The sequence below is a fragment of the Castor canadensis genome, chromosome 5 (genome assembly GCF_047511655.1).
Source record: "Castor canadensis chromosome 5, mCasCan1.hap1v2, whole genome shotgun sequence".
NCBI lineage: Eukaryota > Metazoa > Chordata > Mammalia > Rodentia > Castoridae > Castor > Castor canadensis.
The window spans coordinates 3,973,358-3,994,382 of NC_133390.1; the positions used below are offsets into that span (position 1 = coordinate 3,973,358).

General features: G+C 46.2%; 1 protein-coding gene across 1 annotated transcript in view; it reads right to left on the reverse strand.

Annotated features, from left to right (window-relative positions):
- Nucleotides 1-21,025, reverse strand: part of Bace2 (beta-secretase 2) — a 96,402-nt gene that overhangs the window by 49,019 nt on the left and 26,358 nt on the right. Inside the window, exon 2 of the mRNA XM_074072613.1 lies at nucleotides 7,752-7,840. Coding sequence (XP_073928714.1) covers nucleotides 7,752-7,840 — 89 coding nt within the window. The remainder of the gene's footprint in view (nucleotides 1-7,751; nucleotides 7,841-21,025) is intronic.

Genomic DNA, 21,025 nt, shown 5'->3' on the forward strand with positions numbered 1-21,025 from the left:
CTGCATATTTCAGTGCCACTTGCAGAAAGACCAGAAGCAAAGCAGTGGCTGGGTTTGAGTACGAGTTCTACCACTCAGTGGCTGTACGACTTGGGTCAAGAAACTTAACCTCTCTGTGCTTCACTTTCCTCAGTTGAACCAGGGGATAATCTAGTGCACGCCTCCTGGGGTCAGAATGCAGATGGAGCGTGAAAACAGTGGAGCATTTAGAACGAAACCTTGCACACAAGAGGGATACAACAGAACAGCTGCTTTATTGTAACTGTAATCATCTGCCACCTTTCTCCAGTCTATTAGAAAACTCAAGCATTTTGTTTTTTAAAAAATGCTCTGACAACGCGGAGGACCCCAAACTGTCATCCTAAAGTCCAGCTGCCCCATGAATATGGAGAGCAGCCCCCAGGCAAGGAGGCTGGGAGCAGGGTCGAGCCTTCGAGACCCTGTGCGACAGGCTTCTAAGAGGACCACTGCCGTCCATGCAGCCTGCGGAGAAGACAGCGAAACTCCGTATCCACACAGTCCAATATGACAGCCACCCGTGGCTACTGAGCCCTTGGAGTGTGATGGATGGTGTGACCGAAGGACTGAGCTTTTATTCCATTTGGCATTAATTAATTTAAATAGCTACATGGAACCAGCAGCCATCCTTATAGAAAACGCAGTCTGAGATGACGAGGAAAATGAGCTTCTAGGCTCATCGCCTTTCCTGGCTTCCTCTGACTACACTTCAAAGAGTGGATCAGCAAAGAGGAATCCTAAGTGACTCCCTGGGTTATTAGCATACAGTTTCCAGAACTTTAAATTAAAAAAATCCTCCACCTTCATTTAATGCCCTACCTCTTGACAATACAATGCTTTGGTCCTCAACTTCTCTGCACATTAATTAAATCTGTGCAGAGGATGTCACACGGCTTCTTATTTGTAACGTCCATCCCAAATGCTCAGAAAGGGCCAGCTGGGGTTGTGCGTGTCCAGGAAAAAGTCCACTCGCAGCAATAAAAACACTCTGAACCAAATTCACAAGACATTCTGCCTTTGTTAAGAGAGTTCTCATAATGCAGGTGAAATGGCGAACAGAGTCACAGAGTATCTTATTTTGAGAGAAAACCACCATTGTTTTCAGAGAATGTAGGAGAAGATGGAAGAGCAGAATTCAAGAGAGTTGAACCCTCTCAAACCACCGAGCCAGCAAACGCTGGAGGCTCTGAGGAGCCTTCTGCCCATGGCTTCCCTGGACTCTTCTGCAGTCTGCCCGTGCTACCTGTGGCTGTGGTGGCCTGGCCCATGTGACCAGGCATGCCTCTGACTCTTCTGTGATTCTGAAGTCACACTGAAGGGGACCCTCAACACCTAGCTTAGTAGTTCGTAAGTGTCCTCAGCAATGGCAGAGTCTCACAGGCTCCAAAAAAGTCAGTCCCCCTTTCTGGATAGGTCAACAGTGAGCAGGCTTGAGACATTGTCTAACGTGTTGGGCAAAAAGATCTCTGGCATGAAAGGCACTCGGTCTCCTCCTGCTCCCCAATTCCACCTGCAAGCAGAAGTTGCAGAAAGTATGCTGGTCCCTAGCCACAACTTCTCTGTGGGCTTCACCCCAAATGGGGTACAGGAGGAAGGGAATTTTAATGGAAATACATGCTTAATTTCCTGAGGGAAATTACAAGGGTTGAGGAATGCACATATGGGGTCTCTCACCAAACCCAATGGCTGCAGGTGATTTTATTGACTAAAAAAGAACGTAGTGGTTCATGCCTGTAATCCCAGCTACTCTGAAGATGGAGATCAGGAGGATCTCAGCTCAAGGCCAGTCCCAGTGAAAAGTTAGTGAGCCCCTACCTCAACCAACAAGTTGGGTGTGGTGGTACATTCCTGTAATCCCAGTTAAATGGGAGGCACAGGTACAGGACCACAGTCCAAGCCCAGCCTAATTCAAAAACACGAGACCCTATCCAAAACATAACTGAAGCACTGGGGACATAGCTCAAGTGGCAAAGCACCTGCCTAGTAAGTGAGACCCTTGAGTTCAAACCCCAGTACTGCAAAAATAAATGAATAAATAAATAAATAAATAAATAAATAAAAAATAACCAAAGCAAAAACAGGCTGGGGGCTGGACACTGATGGCTCACGCCTGTAATCCCAGCTACTCAGGAGGCAGAGATCAGGAGGATCATGGTTCGAAGCCAGCCTGGGCAAGTAGTTAGTGAGACCCTATGTCGGAAAAAAAAAAAATCCTTCACAAAAAAGGGCTGGTGGTCCTGAGTTCAAACCCCAGTACCACAAAAAAAGAAAAAAGGGCTGGGGGTGTGGCTCGAGTGGTAGAGCACCAGCCTAACAAGGGCAAGGCCCTGAGCTCAACCCAAGTACCACCAAAAGAAAAAAAGTACATTTATATTTTTCCTTCTAGCTATTTTGTAATTCATAGGAGCATTCACCACTGTGAAAAGATGGCTTCTGATGGGCTGGCTACACTAATGACTCATGGTAGTCGGAATTCTCCTTCTGATAATCAAAGAGGTCTTGTCAAAGAACCCCAAGCTAAATCTCCAATTACTGCACAATGCTTCAGGAAGCACAAAACCTGAATATCCAGAGACTCCAGACTTGAATCAGAGCCTGACCAACCCAACCAGAAGCCTTATTATAACTAAGAGAGATCAGAGACCCAAGCAAATACCGAAACATCACAGGACAGGAAGCCACATCTCAGAAAAAGGGAAGAGGATGTTCTCACAGCATCTCTCAAATGCAGTGGTTGAATGTATACCTTAGCAGACACCGAAAGCACGGGAAAAGCTAATATTGCATAATGTACACAGAGCAAATATTTGTATCTTTACAATAATAAGAATGTGTTGATACAAGTCTGAGAAGCACAGAAAAAGCAGAGAATAGAAGGAAAAAACCAAGTTTCCTTCAATTTTAGCCATGCTTGTCCAGGAGGAAGTGACAACAGGGGAAACTGACCAGGGAGGGAAGTGTGGGGCTTCCCTAGACACCAGTGCGGTCTGCCATTTCTCTTTTCATTTGCCTGAAAAAGGAGAAGCAGATCCAAAACTGGAGTGGTCAGAAGCTGGTGGAGAGTTCTAAATACTTTGTAGGGCTTGAAGGCTAAGCCATCAAGGAAACTGGTCAGAGAAGCCCAACCTTTGAGTATGGAAAAAGGGTACCAGCCCTGCCACCTAGATACACACCTGGCTATAGGCATGAAATCCACCCAAGCAAGCCCAGCAAGGTCAGCAGGTAAATTGGGAAAACGTATCTTGGAATGTGAATGAGAACCAGAGCTTACCCAAAGAGGAGCAGAAAGGAAAGCCATGGGACAGGTGCAGGATGTCTTAGCACACACAGAGGGACAGTGCACGCTATATTGGCAATGGCAACCTCATTCACGCTTAGGTACTTCAACAACTGCATGGACATGATAAAAGGATGCTGGGTGGAGAGGTGAACTTTGACTCGTGTGAAGCTGGCAGTGGGCAACTGCCAACTGGCTGGGAAGTCACCACCATTGTCAAATGTACACACTGAAATCCGTCAAGTATCTGTCAACACCACCTGAACTGCCTGTTGATGGCATTACTGTTTCCCTAACTGTATCTTATGCCAACGGACACAAGATAAGAAACAAACGCACTGCCAGCACAGGGGTGGGGGTGGGGCTGTAAATCTGCTCTAAGTTTGTTCCTTCTGCCTCTGTGTCCTGAGCACTGGCCCCCACTGCAAGCCAGGGAACAGAATAAAAGTGAGGTCAGACCAGAAGGCTGTGGAAACAGCGCAGGGTTGGGACCACCCTGCCCTTCTCTGTGGGGAAGATGCTGTCCCCTAGGGTGGGTCTTGGAAACTATGGGGGCGTTTTGGCTGCTAGTGAACCAGTGCCAGGTCTGGTGGTTATCTTAGAAAGCACAGGGCACCAAGAATTGTCCCCTCCCCCACACTTCCTGAAGTCCCACTGGGTGTCCACATGGGCAACAACCTGATATTCAGCTGACGTGGGAAACGCCTCTCTCTCAAATGCACTAAATACAGGTTTAACAAGACAGTGGATATCAGTGGTAAACCCATTACCAGGATGCCTCGTCATTTTGGAAAATCCTACAGTCACCCAAGCTGCTCTGGGTGGCTGAGTGTAACTCAGTTGTTGGCCTGATCAGTCTTCACTGTGCTGCTGTCCACAGCAATGCACACACGGCTCCCTCCTCCAGTCTCCTAGTGTGGCCAGCCAAGTGCTGACGTACTGAACTACTCGCTTCATCACTCTCTATTACCTTCTATTCTTCCTTCAACACACGCTGAATATCTGTTATTCCGAAATACTTGGGATCAGAAGCATTTCAGATTTTGGATTCTTTTGGATTTTGGAATATGTCCATATACGCAATGAGACACCTTGGTGAAGGGACCCAAGTCTAAACCCACAGCTCACATGCACCCTGCACACATAGCTTGAAGGTAATCTCATGTGATATTTTTAGTATACGTGTTTTGACTGGCACCCATCACATGAGGTCACGAGTAGAATTTTCCACTTGAAGCATCATGGTGGTGCTCAAAAAAGATTTGGGTTTTTCAGGTGAGGGACATTCTGCCTGTATTACATCCAGGCATTCAGAATTATACACCTAGGTAAGTTTGTTTGTAGGTTCCTTGCCTCCTTGACCTGCCAGGCCACATGGATGAAGATGGGAGGTTTTGACAAACTCAAACCCTGTTCCACGGCGAGGCAATCCAGAGTCAGCATCAGGGCGTGGGGGTTCCAGAGAACCAAGGACTTAGAAGAACCACCAGTCACAATGCAAGGGGAGCAATAACAGAGGTGGCTTGTTCTGGATGAGACAGGCACTTTACAAATAGACATGTAAAAGGGATGTGAGAAACACCAGGTTTCTCACACACACACACAAAACCAAAAACAAGCCTCTAACCAAGGTAACAAAACACAGCTATAAGATGTGGGCGAGCTGGCCAGACCTTCTTGGAATGCTCAGTTCGTTAAGAAGAGGGACAGACAGGTGGCTGAGTTCAGCGAGAAGTTGACTCAGTGCCAACCAATCACAAATTTAGTTGCACGGTAGAATAGTTGGACATAAGCCAGATAATGTCTTATACAATCTCCTAGACTTCAGCCATCATTTGGCCTAGTTTTTCACTAAGTCCCACCTGTCAGGGTGCTTTCCTATCCTTCCAATAAACTTTGTGCTTGCTTCACTCTGAACTCCCATCTGTGGCACGAACTTACTTTAACTCTTAACTGCTTGTTTGGTGCCTTCATTTGTGACTGTGCCAGGACACAAACTCAGGGAACAACAATCCAGCCCAATATCCTAACTGGGGGCTCCTCTGTCTGGGATATTTCAGCTCCAGTATCAACAGCAGGAAAGGGCAACACAAACCTTCAGAAACCAACCCCTTTTGCAAACACAGAAAAACACCACCCACTCTATACACAAGTTTGTGGTTATAGCAACAACTTCTTGGCATAAATTAACCTTCTTGGTTCCAAGGCAAGAACTTCTTGGTTCCTGGTAATCACTGGCCAGGTGTCGTGTCCTGGCTTATCAGTAATGAAATCTTATCCACACATGGAGTCAGGTACTAAGCTCTAAGTTTCTTTTTCTTTTTTTTATTTCTTTTATTCATATGTGCATACAATGTTTGGGTCATTTCTACCCCCTTCCCCCCACCCCTCCCTTCCCTCTGCCCCCCTCCTCTCCTCCTCTACCCCCTCGCTTCCAGGCAGAAACTATTTTGCCCTTATCTCTAATTTTGTTGAAGAGAGAGTATAAGCAATAATAGGAAGGAACAAGGGGTTTTGCTGGTTGAGATAAGGATAGCTATACAGGGAGTTGACTCACATTGATTTCCTGTGCGTGGGTGTTACCTTCTAGGTTAATTCTTTTTGATCTCACCTTTTCTCTAGTTCCTGGTCCCCTTCTCCTATTGGCCTCTGTCGCTTTAGAGTTTCTGCATTATTTTGCACTGAGGACATCAAATGCTATCTTGTGTCTTACCTATGCTCACACCTCCCTGTGTGCTCTCAACTTATCATGTGACCAAAGACCAATTCCCCTTGCTGTATTTGCCCTTGATCTAAAGCCCGCATATGAGGGAGAACATACGATTTTTGGTCCTCTGGGCCTGGCTAACCTCGCTCAGAATGATGTTCTCCAGTTCCATCCATTTACTTGCGAATGATGAGATTTCATTCTTCTTCATGGCTAAGTAGAATTCCATTGTGTATAAATACCACATTTTCTTAATCCATTTGTGAATAGTGGGGCATCTTGGCTGTTTCCATAACTTGGCTATTGTGAATAGTGCTGCAATCTAAGTTTCTTGAAGGATCAGCCAACCCATAGCTCTGCAGTCCTGGGAGGTTCTACCTGGTACTGCCTGGCATTGCCTTCTCCCAGCAAGCAGGTGCAACTGGGTGCCCAGGTATCTTTCCTGCAACTAAAATGGAGCCCAGGATGCAGTGTAGGTAGGATAGATGTGGGTGGGTTTCCTCTATAATTTCTTTCCCATGCTGTAAGTCTTCTGGCTTTATTAAATTGCCTGCCATTTTCAGAAGCCTCAAAGCTTTTATTCCCTCTCCCTCCCCCAAGCTAAAGCTAGCCTTTAGTCCCTGGATAAGGAAGGAGAGGGAAGTGATGAAAGGATTTACAGCAGGGAAATCCGAAGTGGCAGTTCTCAGACTATAGACAGTTCATGACTCTAAAAGCAAACCCCTGCCTGTCAGCTTACTCCCTTTGCCTATTGAGTTTAGCTTTTAGCTCTATGAAAATAGGTGGCAAATCAAAATGTGTGCAACTGTAGAGTGACTTCAGGTTCCCAGAGGGGGTGACCTCAGATCCCAGTGCCCCTCCAGAGCTGGATGGGGACACGAGGCTGCTGGGATCTCCCTGTACCCCATCCAGAGTTCTACTGACACCAGGCATCCCAGCCCAGCACTGGGCAAAGCTTGCTCTATTCCAGAGACCTCCACTGGGCTCTGTCTCTCCTCACAACTGAACCCCATAATTGTGGGTGTAGAGCCTGCACCTCTGGCCTTATTGCTTTGTCTTCACAGACTTACTCTTTTCTACATGAGTCATAGACCTGTCTCCAAGAAAACACCTTCCCGGAGAAGGTTCCGTGAACCACACCCAAACCTCCCTTGAACTACAGGGCTACGTACATGCAGCATCCATGCATGCATGCATATGTGTCCTCAGCTGAGAACGCGACCCTGCTGCCCAGGGCAGCTTCATAGTGTCATATGGTGAGTCCCGTCCTGAGCCTCCAATTAGGGCCCGAGGGGTTTAGAGGGACTGCAATGAACATCAGAGGGCCACGAGCTCCCTGCAACTCTGGCGTAATTACAAAACTTGCACCGCACTTGGAATTCTACAAAGAGAATCTCATATGAATGGACCAACGCTGCTAGGAGAAGCCTGTTATGGATCCTCTCCCGAGGGAAATAAACACATGCGTGTGCGTTTCCACATGGACGTGTGTACACGGATGGAGAGACAGATGGTAGGTAGATAGATAGACAGACAGAGGGACAGATGAGAGATGGATAGATGGATAAATAGAGGATAGACAGATAGAGGATAGATAGATAGACAGATGTAGACATATATACACACATGTAAGCAATCCCTCTAAAGGGAGACAGCCTTTTGGCTGTTTTGTTCCAGAATGTTCAGAAGTATGCCAGTTCATGCAGTACCACTAACCCCAGCCTCGCCAGTTATGGGTCCATCACTTACCTCTCAGAGTCAAAGTAGGAGTCAATGTAGGGGTGTGGTGCACCCGCCACAGCGAAGTTACTGCTTCCCGTGTCCACGAGAATCTGTAGCTTTTAATATTTAAGGAGAAAAAATAAAAAGCTTCAGGTTTTTTGAATAACACAACTTATTACCAAGAAAAACTTATCAGATGGCAAAAAGTTTACACTGATTTAGTGTGAGAACACGTCCGTGCAGAAGCTCAAAGCAGGATGGCAGAAAGGACTCTGTCAACAAGGCTGGGCGCTTCGTCACCTCCAGGATTTTGCCCAGGTGTATAGTGGCTGAGAACACCTTCTTCTTGCCTTTACATTCTGTCTTGGGAAACCAGATCCAAAGTGGCCTCCTCTCCCCAGGAGCCTCTGTAGCATCCCCCTCACAACTGCCGTCCCTTTACCTCCCTGCAGATCACCTTGGGACACTGGTCACAAAAACTGTTTTCTTTCTCTCTTTTTTTAACTTTATTGAAGAATAATTTCAGTATAAGAAAAATGTAAAATCTTGCATGGCACAGTGATGCGCACCTGCAATCCCAGCCCTCAAGTTCCAGACCAGCCTGGGCTACACAGACAGACACTGTCTCATAAGAACAAAACACAATAAAAGGCAAGGTGATTGGTGAGCTTTCCGTGGCATGTGTCCAAACAAAGACACCCATTTGTGCCCCCTTCCCTCCTCCATGCCAGAAGTGACCGCTCTCTGATTTCTATTACTACAGATGGTCTCACAGATTCTGTTTTTTTTTTTCATGTGGTTTTTGTGTTTATGTTTCTATCGTGACTTCTCTGTTCAGCTGTTTCTGTGATTCTTGTTGTCCTGTGTTCCCATCCTTTTTCTCTTTACAACTGAGTGGTATTCCTTTCCTTGTCTCTGTTTCCCTGGACGGGTGTGTGAGTTGTTTCTGGTTTTAGGTTATTGTAGATGAGGCACTCTTGGGCATTCCTGTGTCTTTCGTGGGTGGTTTCTATTTCTCTTGGATAAACACATCTAAGAATGAGACCTGTTGGGTCACAGTGCAGTTGCCTTTGAATGCTTTATTTTTTTAAAGAAAAGTAAATCAATGCAGATGTAAAAGTCACACGCCCACAGCAATGCATCCATGGTTCACACACTCATTTGAAATTTGGTGATGCTGACATCTTTTTTATTTTAGCCATTCTAGTGGGTGTGGAATGGTATTTGGATGTGCTTTTAATTTGCAGTTCTGTAGTGACTAAGAACCATGGGCTGTCACCCTGTATATTAATTGCTTTGCTCATTTTCTCGGTTAACAATGGTATTCAAGAGAGGAAGGGTGCCTTGGTCACCCCTTAGTGCCAGCATCTCTCCCCAGCCCAGACACATTGGCCAATGGCTTAGAGAATGAACACAACCTTTAGAAAGAAAGGTAGAATGGACTGGCAGAGTGGCTCAAGTGGTAGCATGCCTGCCTAACAAACACAAGACCCTGAGTTCAATCCCCAGTACCAGAGAGGGGATGAAGGGAGGGGATAAAGGCAGAGTAGGAAGACAAAGCCCAAAGGGCTGAAAACCAAGTTTAAGAAGCTGTAGACAAGGAAATCAGAGCAGGCCAATTAGTATGGAGGAATGTCTCATTGTTAATTCTGCTGCAGCCTTACCAGTGAGCTTAGTTTGGTTAAGTCCAGCACTTTCTCTCCTCTTGCTTCACCTGGCAATAGAGTTTGGCTTCACTGCTCCTCATGAATTCAGGGACACCACTTTCCTAATTTTCCTCCTGTCGCTTGGACTCCTCACTTTGGTTTCACTGCTAGGTGCTTGTCTCCCGTACCTCTGCCATTCCCTAGTGCTCAGCCTGAATCATTTCTGCTGTGCCCACACTCTTGCCTTGGGGGATTCCAACAGTCCTTAACTGCCTTCCATGTGCCAATGACCCCTCCAGGCTTAAGGCCTGCTCAGACCTGTCCCTGGACTTGGCTTTAGCTGCCCAACACTTCCACTGGATATCTAAGAGCCTCTGGTGTTAAGGCCAACCCCCTGTCCCTGGGAGTGGGACATTATTTGGGAACAGGGTCTTGACCAAAGTGATTAAACTGAAGTCCGTAGGGTGAGCCTAATCCAATGTGACTGGTGTCCTTATATGGAAAGTAAAAATTCATGCAAAGACAGAAACACGTATAAAGAAGAATGACGGAGGGGCTGAATTCATGTCACAATGTAACTCCAGTACAACAATAATATGACAATAAAAAAAGAAACACAGAATCATGCAGCTGCAAGATGCCAAGGGCTGATGGACACCAGAGGAGCTGGAAGGGACAAGGCAGGTTCTAATGCAAATCTCAGAGGGAGTGTCGTCCTATCGACACCATGATGTCAGACTTCCAGGCTCTGGAACCGGGAGAGAACAAATACCTGTTGTTTCAATCTACCCAGTATATGGTACTTTGTTACAGCAGCCCAGGAATTAAATATATCACATCCCACTGAGCTCTACTCCCCAAACTTGCTCTGCTCACAGATATCACCACCTCAGTGCATGTAGCATAGACTTTCCATTCGGCAGCACCCACCATATGCCAGACACTCCACACTAACTTGTTAAACCTCACAAAGGCTCTCTGAAACACCCACAGAGTGGGAGAAAATATTTGCCAGCTACACATCAGACAAAGGACTGATAACCAGAATATATAGGGAACTTAAAAAACTAAATTCTCCCAAAACTAATGAACCAATAAAGAAATGGGCAAGTGAACTAAACAGAACTTCCTCAAAAGAAGAAATTCTAATGGCCAAAAAACACACGAAAAAATGCTCACCATCTCTAGCAATAAAGGAAATGCAAATTAAAACCACGCTAAGATTCCACCTCACCCCTGTTAGAATAGCCATCATCAGCAACACCACCAACAACAGGTGTTGGCGAGGATGCAGGGAAAAAGGAATCCTCTTACACTGTTGGTGGGAATGTAGACTAGTACAACCACTCTGGAAAAAAATTTGGAGGCTACTTAAAAAGCTAGACATTGATCTACCATTTGATCCAGCAATACCACTCTTGGGGATATAACCAAAAGTCTGTGACACAGGTTACTCCAGAGGCACCTGCACACCCATGTTTATTGCGGCACTATTCACAATAGCCAAGTTATGGAAACAGCCAAGATGCCCCCTACTGACGAATGGATCAAGAAAATGTGGTATTTATACACAGTGGAATTTTATGCAGCCATGAAGAAGAACGAAATGTTATCATTCGCTGGTCAATGGATGGAATTGGAGAACATCATTCTGAGTGAGGTTAGCCTGGCCCAAAAGACCAAAAATCGTATGTTCTCCCTCATATGTGGAAATTAGATCAAGGGCAAACACAACAAGGGGATTGGACTTTGAGCACATGATAAAAGCGAGAGCACACAAGGGAGGGGTGAGGATAGGTAAAACACCTAAAAAATTAGTTAGCATTTGTTGCCCTTAACACAGAGAAACTAAAGCAGATACCTTAAAAGCAACTGAGGCCAATAGGAGAAGGGGACCAGGAACTAGAGAAAAGGTGAGATCAAAAAGAATTAACCTAGAAGGTAACACCCACGCACAGGAAATCAATGTGAGTCAACGCCCTGTATAGCTATCCTTATCTCAACTAGCAAAAACCCTTGTTCCTTCCTATTATTGCTTATACTCTCTCTACAACAAAATTAGAAATAAGGGCAAAATAGTTTCTGCCAGGTATTGAGGGGGTGGGGGGAGAGGGAGGGGGCGGAGTGGGTGGTAAGGGAGGGGGTGGGGGCAGGGGGGAGAAATGACCCAAGCCTTGTATGTACATATGAATAATAAAAGAAAAAAAATAAAGGGATCAGGGCCCCTCAAAAAAAAAAAAAAAAAACAAAGGCTCTCTGAGGGAGAGGTCATCACCACCCCACCATTTCACAGATGGGACAACTGAGGTTCAGAGGGGCTGACCTCAGTTCCATGAGGCAGGTAGCATTGACAAGGTCCACCCCTACCCAGTCTGGCTCCAAGTGCAGCCTTGTTTAACCAACCGACTCTGCTCTGGGCTAGGCTGGGGGCTCCCATGATCCATCACTCCATCAGTCTGGTCCTGGAGGCCCTCCACCCCAGCTTTCTCTCCACAGGAGGGATCGCAGCCATTTCTTCCCCGTTCTGTCCCCCTGTGCACAGATGAGTGTCAGACACATAGTAGGCACTTGAATATTCACTGAGTGGACATCTAAATTATTCTCAAAGGTAAAAATCAAAGGCACAAGTATGCCGTTGGTACGAAGATAATATAGATTCAGGAAAAAATAAGCCGACAGAAAGAAAAATAAATGCAGTCCGTGCACATAAAGCCACCTAGTGCAGACCCTGCAGAGATAGTTTTGGGGTTGTTGGTAGAAACTGTGTGGGCTCCCTGCCTCCTCATCACTTAGTGGGCCTTTCCCCCAGGAGGCTGTGGACACACAGCTCAGACTGTCCTAGGAGCATCTGCCATGAGCTGAGGTTCAGCAAGTGGGAACAACCTTGACTTGTCAACCCCAAATCTTTGTGACATTAGTAAATTCCCTCCCACTTCAGAAGACCATGTTCATGGAAACCTTGCAGGAATGGCTGAGGAACACATTCGGTGGCTAAGGTTGTAGTGACAGCATCATAAATAATAGGTGAGATGTGCCATTCTGTGCATCAGTAACTGAGTTCTCTGCCCTAAAGTTCCATTTACTAACAGCTCCTGAAAATCACCAAGAACTCTCCCCGCCACAGAAATGTCCACACTGAGTTCAGACGGAAAAAAGTGCATGACACAAACATATAGGTGTGATTACAGAATCTAGTTCTTCAACCAAAAGTTTGAGGTTAATGGTCCCAAATTCTGAAGCCACAACTTGGATTGTACTGGATGCAAAGGTACAAAGGATGCCGAAGAGATCTGGGTTTATAGCTGTCCCTTAGGACCTGGGTACGGATTCTAGACTCCCCTGCAGATACCAAACCCAAGGTGCTCAAGTCCCTCACAGAAAACCATGGACTATTTGCATAGACCCTACACACTTCCTCTAGCATGCTTTAAATGATTTCTGGCTTCCCTGTGATATCTAATGCAACATAAGGGCTATCCCCAAAATTATCACACATTATTTAGGGAACAATGACAAGAAAAGGCGTGTACCTGTTAAATTTTTTAAAAAAATTTTTAAAACTTTTTCCATCTGTGATAGGCTGGATCCTTAGAGGTGGGGGGCGTAGATTCTCGAAGGTCTGACTGTACTTGGATTTTTTACAGGGGAGAAATTGGTGGATGCTCAGACATTCTCATAACCACAGACTATAGTCCTCAAAACAAAACAGAGGGAGGAGATGGTCTGTATGTCGGTGTGGCTGAACCAGTTCCTCCTGTGGGACTGGGTTCCCTCTTTTTCTGCTCATGAAATTTAAACACTCAGCTTTCAGAGGCTCACCACAAAGGGGAGAAGCATATCAGAATCTCAGAGCCATTTTTAAAAATCCTCTCAATGTCAGGTCTGTAAAGAGATGAATTTATCCTGTTCACATCCAATCACATACATTTGTCCTAACCTTAATACTCTGTATATTCCAGTTTCTTTCTTTAATTTTCAATCTTTACTGTGCAGACTCCCTTGTTCTAAGATTTCCTCTGCAAGCTTTATATTCATTTTAGGTTACTCTAGTTTTCTTTGTAAGTTTATATGACCCCTGTCTTCTGATTTAACAACTTAGACTGTTTTGTGGGATCCCCACTCTGAAATCGGACAAAATTAGCACATTTCTAAAAAAAAAAAAAAATCAAGATATTGAAGAGGAGAAAGGTTTTGTGGGGCAGGGAGAAATGGGAAGAAGTGTTAAATTATAACATTTTTACTTACTTCTGTGATATATCTTTTTAATGCATTTAAACCTTCTCTCTCTTTTTTTTAAACCCACTGCCTGTCAGTATTGCCTTCTTTTAAAGAGGAAGAGATGAATGTCCTAAATTGTCACAAACCTCAGCCCCACCAGTCACTCAACACGTTACATGTTCTTTTTATATTCTCAAGGTTACTTCTGATAACTGTACTTCCCAGTTGCTTAGTCATTCTCTAGCGAATAGGACCACCCCTCCTCCCAGCCCATGCCCACACCTTGTGTCCCTAGCTCTATAATAACCAGATTTTGTTTGGCTCCCCAAGGCCCCAGCCCAGGATAGGCACCATCTTCCCCAAGCTCTTTCTTCCACCTTGCAGATGCATCACCAAGGCCTTCACACTGGAGGAACGGTTTGCCTGGGCTTTAGACATCTGGGTCACATTTCTTCCCTCATCTGTAGTACCAGCAACAAGACTGCTGTGGTCCACACGATAGTACTCGCCCTTCACAAGTGTCTTTCAGCCCCAGTACTGTGGGAAAACCTTAGGTAAGCGACTATATTCTCCTTGAAGCCTTCTTTCCTTGGCCACAAAATCCACAGCTTTATCAATACATCATAATACTGACTGTTCTGAATCAATTTTCCCAGACAACGGGCTTACCTTTCACACTGCTAACAGAGGGCAGTCATAACCAGTTGCATCCTTATTCTCTCCTGGTGCTGGAAGTTAGAGGAGGGCTGAGCTCCCAAAGGAGGCTCAGAGGAGTCCCTTCCAGGCCTCTTCCAGCTTCTGGTAGGGACTGGCAATCCTCAGGCCAAGTTACAGAAACAGCTTCCCAGGTTTCCCAGTCACTGTGCTGAGAGGTGCTATCACTTGTGTGGACATCTGTTAATTCTTCCCATTGTCCATCTTTGAAGTGGCCCATTTCTAAGCTTTCTCACTGCCTGCAGAGTTGGCTTCTGTCACATGCTTTTTGTACCCAGCTTAGCGGAGATTTAAGAACAAAAGCCACAGATACAGGCCATGTGGAAGAGGCACAGCCTGAGACCTTACTCACCATTGGGAGTTGTTCCAAATCAACCTGTCCGGCATCAAGGCTGGTGCCTGGCCAGCAGCCACCCACCAAAGCTGTCATGGCTGATATGTGTAACTCAAGTCCTCCCTACCATCTCCATGTCCTCCCTATCATCTCCACATCCTCCCTACCAGCTCCATCTGATTTTAAATGGTCCCTGGAGGCAAGATGAACTTTGAAGTTGCTTGGGTGAAGTGGCAGAGGTAAAGGATTGAGAGAAAAAAAAAAATATGAAACACCAAACCATTCAGGATTACTTCCTAAGGAAACCAGAGCACCTTAGGACTTTAAAAGAAGAAAGTATGCCTGTTAGGCCTGAGACATTAGTCACCCTAAAAACAATAGCTAGTCGCACAGTGTTGGTCATTAAAAGTCACTGATAACACAAGCTGAAGATTCCTGAGCACCAGCAGCTGTCCTCCCACACCCACCATCAGTTCAGGAAGCAGGCCATCTTACAATTGTTTCCTGGGCCTCGCTAGCAACTATGTACACGACATCCAGCAGGACGCATGTGGAATGGCAGCCTGCCCCAGCGCCCAGCTCTCCCCAAGCACTGCCAGGGAGCCTGGCATTCCACATCCACACTGACCCCTTCTGCACACGGAGGCCTGGACAAGGCAGCAACAAGACTATTGTCTCACAAACAATAGTCCCAGCCACTGGGGACTTTCTTAGCAGACGTTCCACCCTTCATTCCTGAGTCTGGAATTCCTTCCTGCCTCCACAGCATCTTGTAAGCATGGCCTTTCATGTCCCCGTCCTCGCTTCTGCCCCTCGGTGCTTTGTAGCTCCTCTGCAGAGGCAGGGAGCACAAAGGCAGAGATGTTAGACAAAACAGACTTCATTATTTTACACTGACCATTTCTTCTTCCTCCCAGAGCCATGGGACCATCTCATCTTTCACAGCAATTTCAGCAGAAGTAAGCTTTCAAGAACTCAAGTCGAGCTGGGTGCCGGTGGCTCACACCTGTAATCTGAGCTACTTGGGAGGCTGAGATTGGGAGAATTGCAGTTCAAAGCCAACCTGTGCAAATTCCACATATCCAAAATAACCAGAGTAAGATGGGTGGAGCACCTGCTTTGCAGGTATGAAGCCCTGAGTTCAAATCCCAATCCCACCAAAAAAAAAAGAACTCAAGTGGTCACCATGGTGGCCATTACTGCAACAAATAATTGGAGGAGAGATTGCCCTAAATAAACAAGGCAGCCTCAAAGTCAGGCAACATGCCTGAGGAGTGGCAGAGAGAGGTAAACACCATTTTCCGTGTAGAGTACCAAGACTACCACCTACCTTGTGCAAGTGATCTGAACCACAAAGGGAAAAAATAATTACACCGTTTGCCCTATCGTGTGAAATATATGATATGCTCTGACCAACCAGCTGCTCAAACACTCAGGGTGTGGGATTCTTCCCGGGACATCGCCCTACACCACTCTGCCTATAATCTGCTGCTTCTTTAACTAGGAATTTCCAAAATCATGTCCTGCCTGGTTGGGTACAACTTCATGCACATCAACTCATGGGTACACACTCATGTGCGTGCAGGTGTGCAGGCAAACAGACTCATGCACACACTGGCTCAGCCCCATACCACGTTGGTCAGCCACAAAAAGGGACAGTGAAGACACAGACATAGTCTCAAATTCAGGGAATGTTTTTGTGCTTTCAAAGTCCAACCTAAAAAGAAAAGACATTGTAGGGCTCAAGTGGTAGAGTACTGCCTTACCAAAGTGTAGCCCTGAGTTCAAATTCTAGTACCTCCCATTAAAAAAAAAAAACAGAGGGAGAAAGACATCATAATCTTCCCCCTTTACAAGCAAGCAAAATGGGTAGACCCTGGAGAAGTGGAAAGCCCAGAGTCCTCCCTCCTTCCCCAGACCAAGAAGCCCCCTGCAGAGCTCCAGGTCCATTTTTTCCAGAACAGAACACAGTAGCAAGTAGGAAAGCATGTCCCCAGGGATCTCATGGTCACCGGCCTTAACGACAGCTCCAGACACGGAACAGGAGTCCTGCGCTCTGCAGAGTGGAAGACCCAGGAGGGAAAAATGACAGGTTCACCAGCACCTTCCCTTAAATGCTGTCGTCCAGTTGAGAGAGATGCAACCACACCACAATTCTTCCATCTCCGTCCTGGACATCTGACACACAGGACCTCTGCACCTTCCTCCAGGACGGGGCCCCATGTGCAGTTTTAGGCAGTTAGATGGGAAAACTGGGTCAACAGAGTTCAGTTGCTGTTGCCCATCAGCACGAAATCCATGACAAGCCAAGGAACATAAATCAGTGGCCCAGGACAACAGTGGGCTCCACAGCAGTTTGAATCTAAGAGGCTCTTAGATTCCTTCAGGAATGGGCTCTCTGGTCTGCTACGTGAAGCTCACTCAACTTTAGAACACATTTGATCGGTTTTGGTTTTTTGTTTTGTTTTTATGTTGGGGGACACAATTATAAGCCACCCTGTCTTAGTCTGTTCTCTGCTGCTGTAACAGAATAGCACAGAGTGTAAAGCTATGAACCATAGGTTTATTTATCTTACAAGGTTCTTAAGACTGAGAAGTCCATGCTGTGTGTCAAGACAGAGTTATTTCAGAGAGAGAGAGAGAGAGAGAGAGAGAGAGAGAGAGAGAGAGAGAGCGCGAGAATGAAAGGAGAAAAAAGGAGGAGGAGGGAGGAAAGGATGGGACTTTTTTTTTAAGTGCCGTACTCATTGGTACTGGTCTATCCTTGATGGTGGAGTCCTCATGGCCTAATCACCTCTCAACACTGTCACAAGGGCCATTAAATTTTAACATGAGTTTTGGAAAGCACCCAGCCCTTTCTGCCAGCTGGGTGTGTGTTGCAAACCACACACAGTGACTATCTCTGCCTCTCAGGCTGAGTCCCCGTTCTGCAGTCTCCCAATAGCCTGACTCATTCTTCTCCCTCTGCACTGGGCATGCCTGGCTTTTGACCTCTAATTTCTCTAAGTTGCTTAGCCAATGTCTTTTTGCTCAACAAGCATGTACAAAGCCTTCTTTTTTTAAATGGTGGTGCTGGAGTTTGAACTCAGGGCCTTGTGCTTGCTAGTTAGGAGCTCTACCAAGTGAACCACACCCCCAATCCTTTTTTGATTTTAGTTATTTATCAGATAGGCCTTGTGTTTTTTTGCCTGAAGCTGACCTTGGACCTCAGCTCTCCTACTTATGCCTCCTGTGTGGTTTGGATTACAGTTGTACACCACCACACACACACATGCCTGGCTTGTTTGTTGAGATGGTGTCTTGCTAACTTTTTTGCCCAGGCTGGCCTCAAACTGACATCCTCCCAATCTCTGCCTCCCAGTAGGGGGATTACAGGGCTTTTTCTTAGTCCCTTCTGAAGCATTCTCAAACTGCTTTCAACTAATAGGAATTCACGAATCCCTTGTTCCTTTACATGGCCACCCAGGAGCAGAGGGGATGCATATTAAGAAGGCATACTCACCGAGCTTCCAACACATGGGTACCAATGATTTATTTGGATTTTCTAGAATTGGCTAAACTTAGTTAACTTCCCAGTTGCTATATAAATAATCATCAACATATTTCTTATATGTCCAAGTATAACTGAAGTTAAAAGCAGGATGACAGTAGAGGTTGTTGGTGGCCTGGTCACCTTCCTCGCATGCTCACTTCAGCTTCTGCGTCTTCTCTGACTTCAGGAGTGAGACTGTCTAGCATGTCGGGCAGGCCCTGGAGTAAGCGCTCCTAGGAGCGGTCCTCAACCCCAAATAAACAACAGCTGGTGAAGTAGCACCTGATCCCTCCCTCTGCAGGCGCTCAGCTCTCAGTGCACTCTGTTTTGATTCCTGGAGATCCCCGGAGGACTGAAGCCTTGGTGCCCACTCCAACAACCTGCAACCCAGTGTGCCCTGAGTGGCTCCTCCTCCCTGCCTCAAGTCCCTACTCCTGCCACCATCCAGAGAAGGGAGCAGGCTTACTCACAAACCTCACATGTTCTGCTTCTGTCTGAACATTTGTGCGTCTCCTATAAATTCTTATGAAACCTAAAATTCAACGCTCTATTGGCAGCTGGGAATAGGGTCACAAGTAAAGTTTATAAAAGTTCCCCAAAGAGCTTATCTCGCTTCTGCCATTGGAGGACAGAGCCAGAGGGATGTGGCTTTGTATGACCCGGGATGAGAGCCCTCACCACAAAGCATAAGCTGTCACCTTCACCTTGGACTTTCCAGCCTCCAGAACAGTGAGAAGCATCTGCTGAATAAAAGCTGCCCAGTCTGGGAATTTTGTTACAGCAGCCGTTTATCTCAATTAAGACACGCTTCCTAAAGACAAATGTCCTTTAACTCAGAGGCCATGCCAGAGACAAGCAGAGTGGCTATGGTCTGGGAAGAAACTTCCACACAGACCTTTCTCCTCTGTCCCTCCTACTCTCCAGTTGACGCATTGGGCAATAACTCTGTGGAAAGCCATTTGCTAATTACTACAACGAGGTAAAATGTGGCATTAAAGGGAAAACTGGGTGATTCATCTAGTTAGTGATTAGCCTGAAATTCCTCAGATATCAACTGCCTCTTCCTCAGCAGGTTAACAGATAGAGAAAGCAGCAGGCAATTTAAATAATGGCTCATTTAACACGGTTCCTAATTGCACGAAGAGTCAAGAGCCGTCTGCTGGAGTCTGCAGGCAAGTCTGGCCCACAGCACCAGCGCTGCTCCTTCCTCCCCGATGCACGCTGTTTTCCCACAGTCATTACATGTGATTGTAGACGCCGATTTCCTTCATCAGGTTCTTCCAGCACTCAGTCTAGAAAGGATCTCATTGACTTAAGCGCGCCTTGTTGGAGCAAGCAAAAATAACTGCACGTGCCATTTCTCCATGATCTAAAATAAAGGGTTTATTTTTCTTTTCTTTTCTTTTTATCAAGGAGGAGAAAAAGGATTATTTTCAGAGAGCGCCACTTAACACAAATTGATGTTAGAGAACTTGGCTCTGGAGTCAGATCATACCATTTATTTTGGATGTGTGTATGGGAGCGATTTCACTATTGTAGCATGGGCTCCTGCTTGAAAAACACAGGTTGAGAGACATGTGGACCCCAGATGTTGGGAAAAATACAACCTCCAAAGAGTGGTGACTTGGCTGCCGGTTAAGGCTGGCCTCAGAGGTTGGAGTAAGAAAGAGCAGTATTTCAGGTGCAAGAGGAAGAAGTTAGGAAGTCACTCAAAGCCTAAACTCCACTGGTGGCAGAGGAGGAGCCCCTAGCGGGAAGGGCAGGGAGAGGAGGACCTCACTGAGTTTTAGAACTTTTCAAAGTTATTATTTTTTTTTTTCAGTACCCGGGGCTGAACTCAGGGCCTCATGCTTGCTAGGCAGGCACTCTACCACTTGAGCCACTCCACCAGCTCCAGAACTTTTCAAAGTTATGGAGAGTACAAAGGACAACTTTCTAGGGTCAGGGGAGATTTCAGCCAATGCCCTTAAATGTGTTAACAGCATTCCCATCACAGGATTCACAGGATGGCAAGTTCAAGTTCATTTTCTAGCTCTAGTCTCATGAGACACCCTGCATGAATACTCTAAAAGGTTTTGGCTGAATTTGAACCCCAGCTTAACCTGCTGCTGACTGTGGAACTGCTGAGGTCTCCACACCCTCTCCAAGCCTTGGCACCCTTTTGTCATCTGGGATAAGATAGAGCGTTACTCTTAGCCAGCACGTGAGATCACATACGTGTCACAACCCTAGAAAGTGCCTGGGTATGTTTTAATTTCTCAAAGACATTAACTGGTGGTGTGAAGATTTCTAACAGGGCTGATCTCTCAAAGATCTCATTGTCCAGGATCGAGCCTATTCAGTGGTCCTTCTGCAGTGCACATGGGTTGGCCCTGTAAGAGGTGCTTAAACTGCACCAGACCACACCTGTGACTAAGCTGTTTAACTGTGCACACCTTTGTCCCCTGGCCCAGTTTTTTTGCTAACTTAAACCTATAGCTCATGTTTGAAACCTGAAGATGGCAGAGGATAAGCTCAGTGCTTACTCTGCCTCTTCCCATGGCGCGCCCTGAGCCCTGTAATAAACCTCCTCTCTCTGCCTTCACCACGCCTCTTTATTTGGCATTTAAGGGATGGGTGTCTGGGCCTAGCATATGGAATCCATGGAGTTTGGGCTCAAAACTCTGGTTTCAGTCCTGAGGCAGGCAGTGCTGGGGTGGACATGACCAGGTGGTGGAACACTGGGGGATAAACGACCTGTATGTAGTTAGTGTCCACCCATGGCTGGCCCTAGATAGATGGAGTTCTACCTAAAAGCATCCAATCATCAGCTCTGTGAAGCAGAGCAGGAGCTCAGTGGGAACACAGCATGGGACAG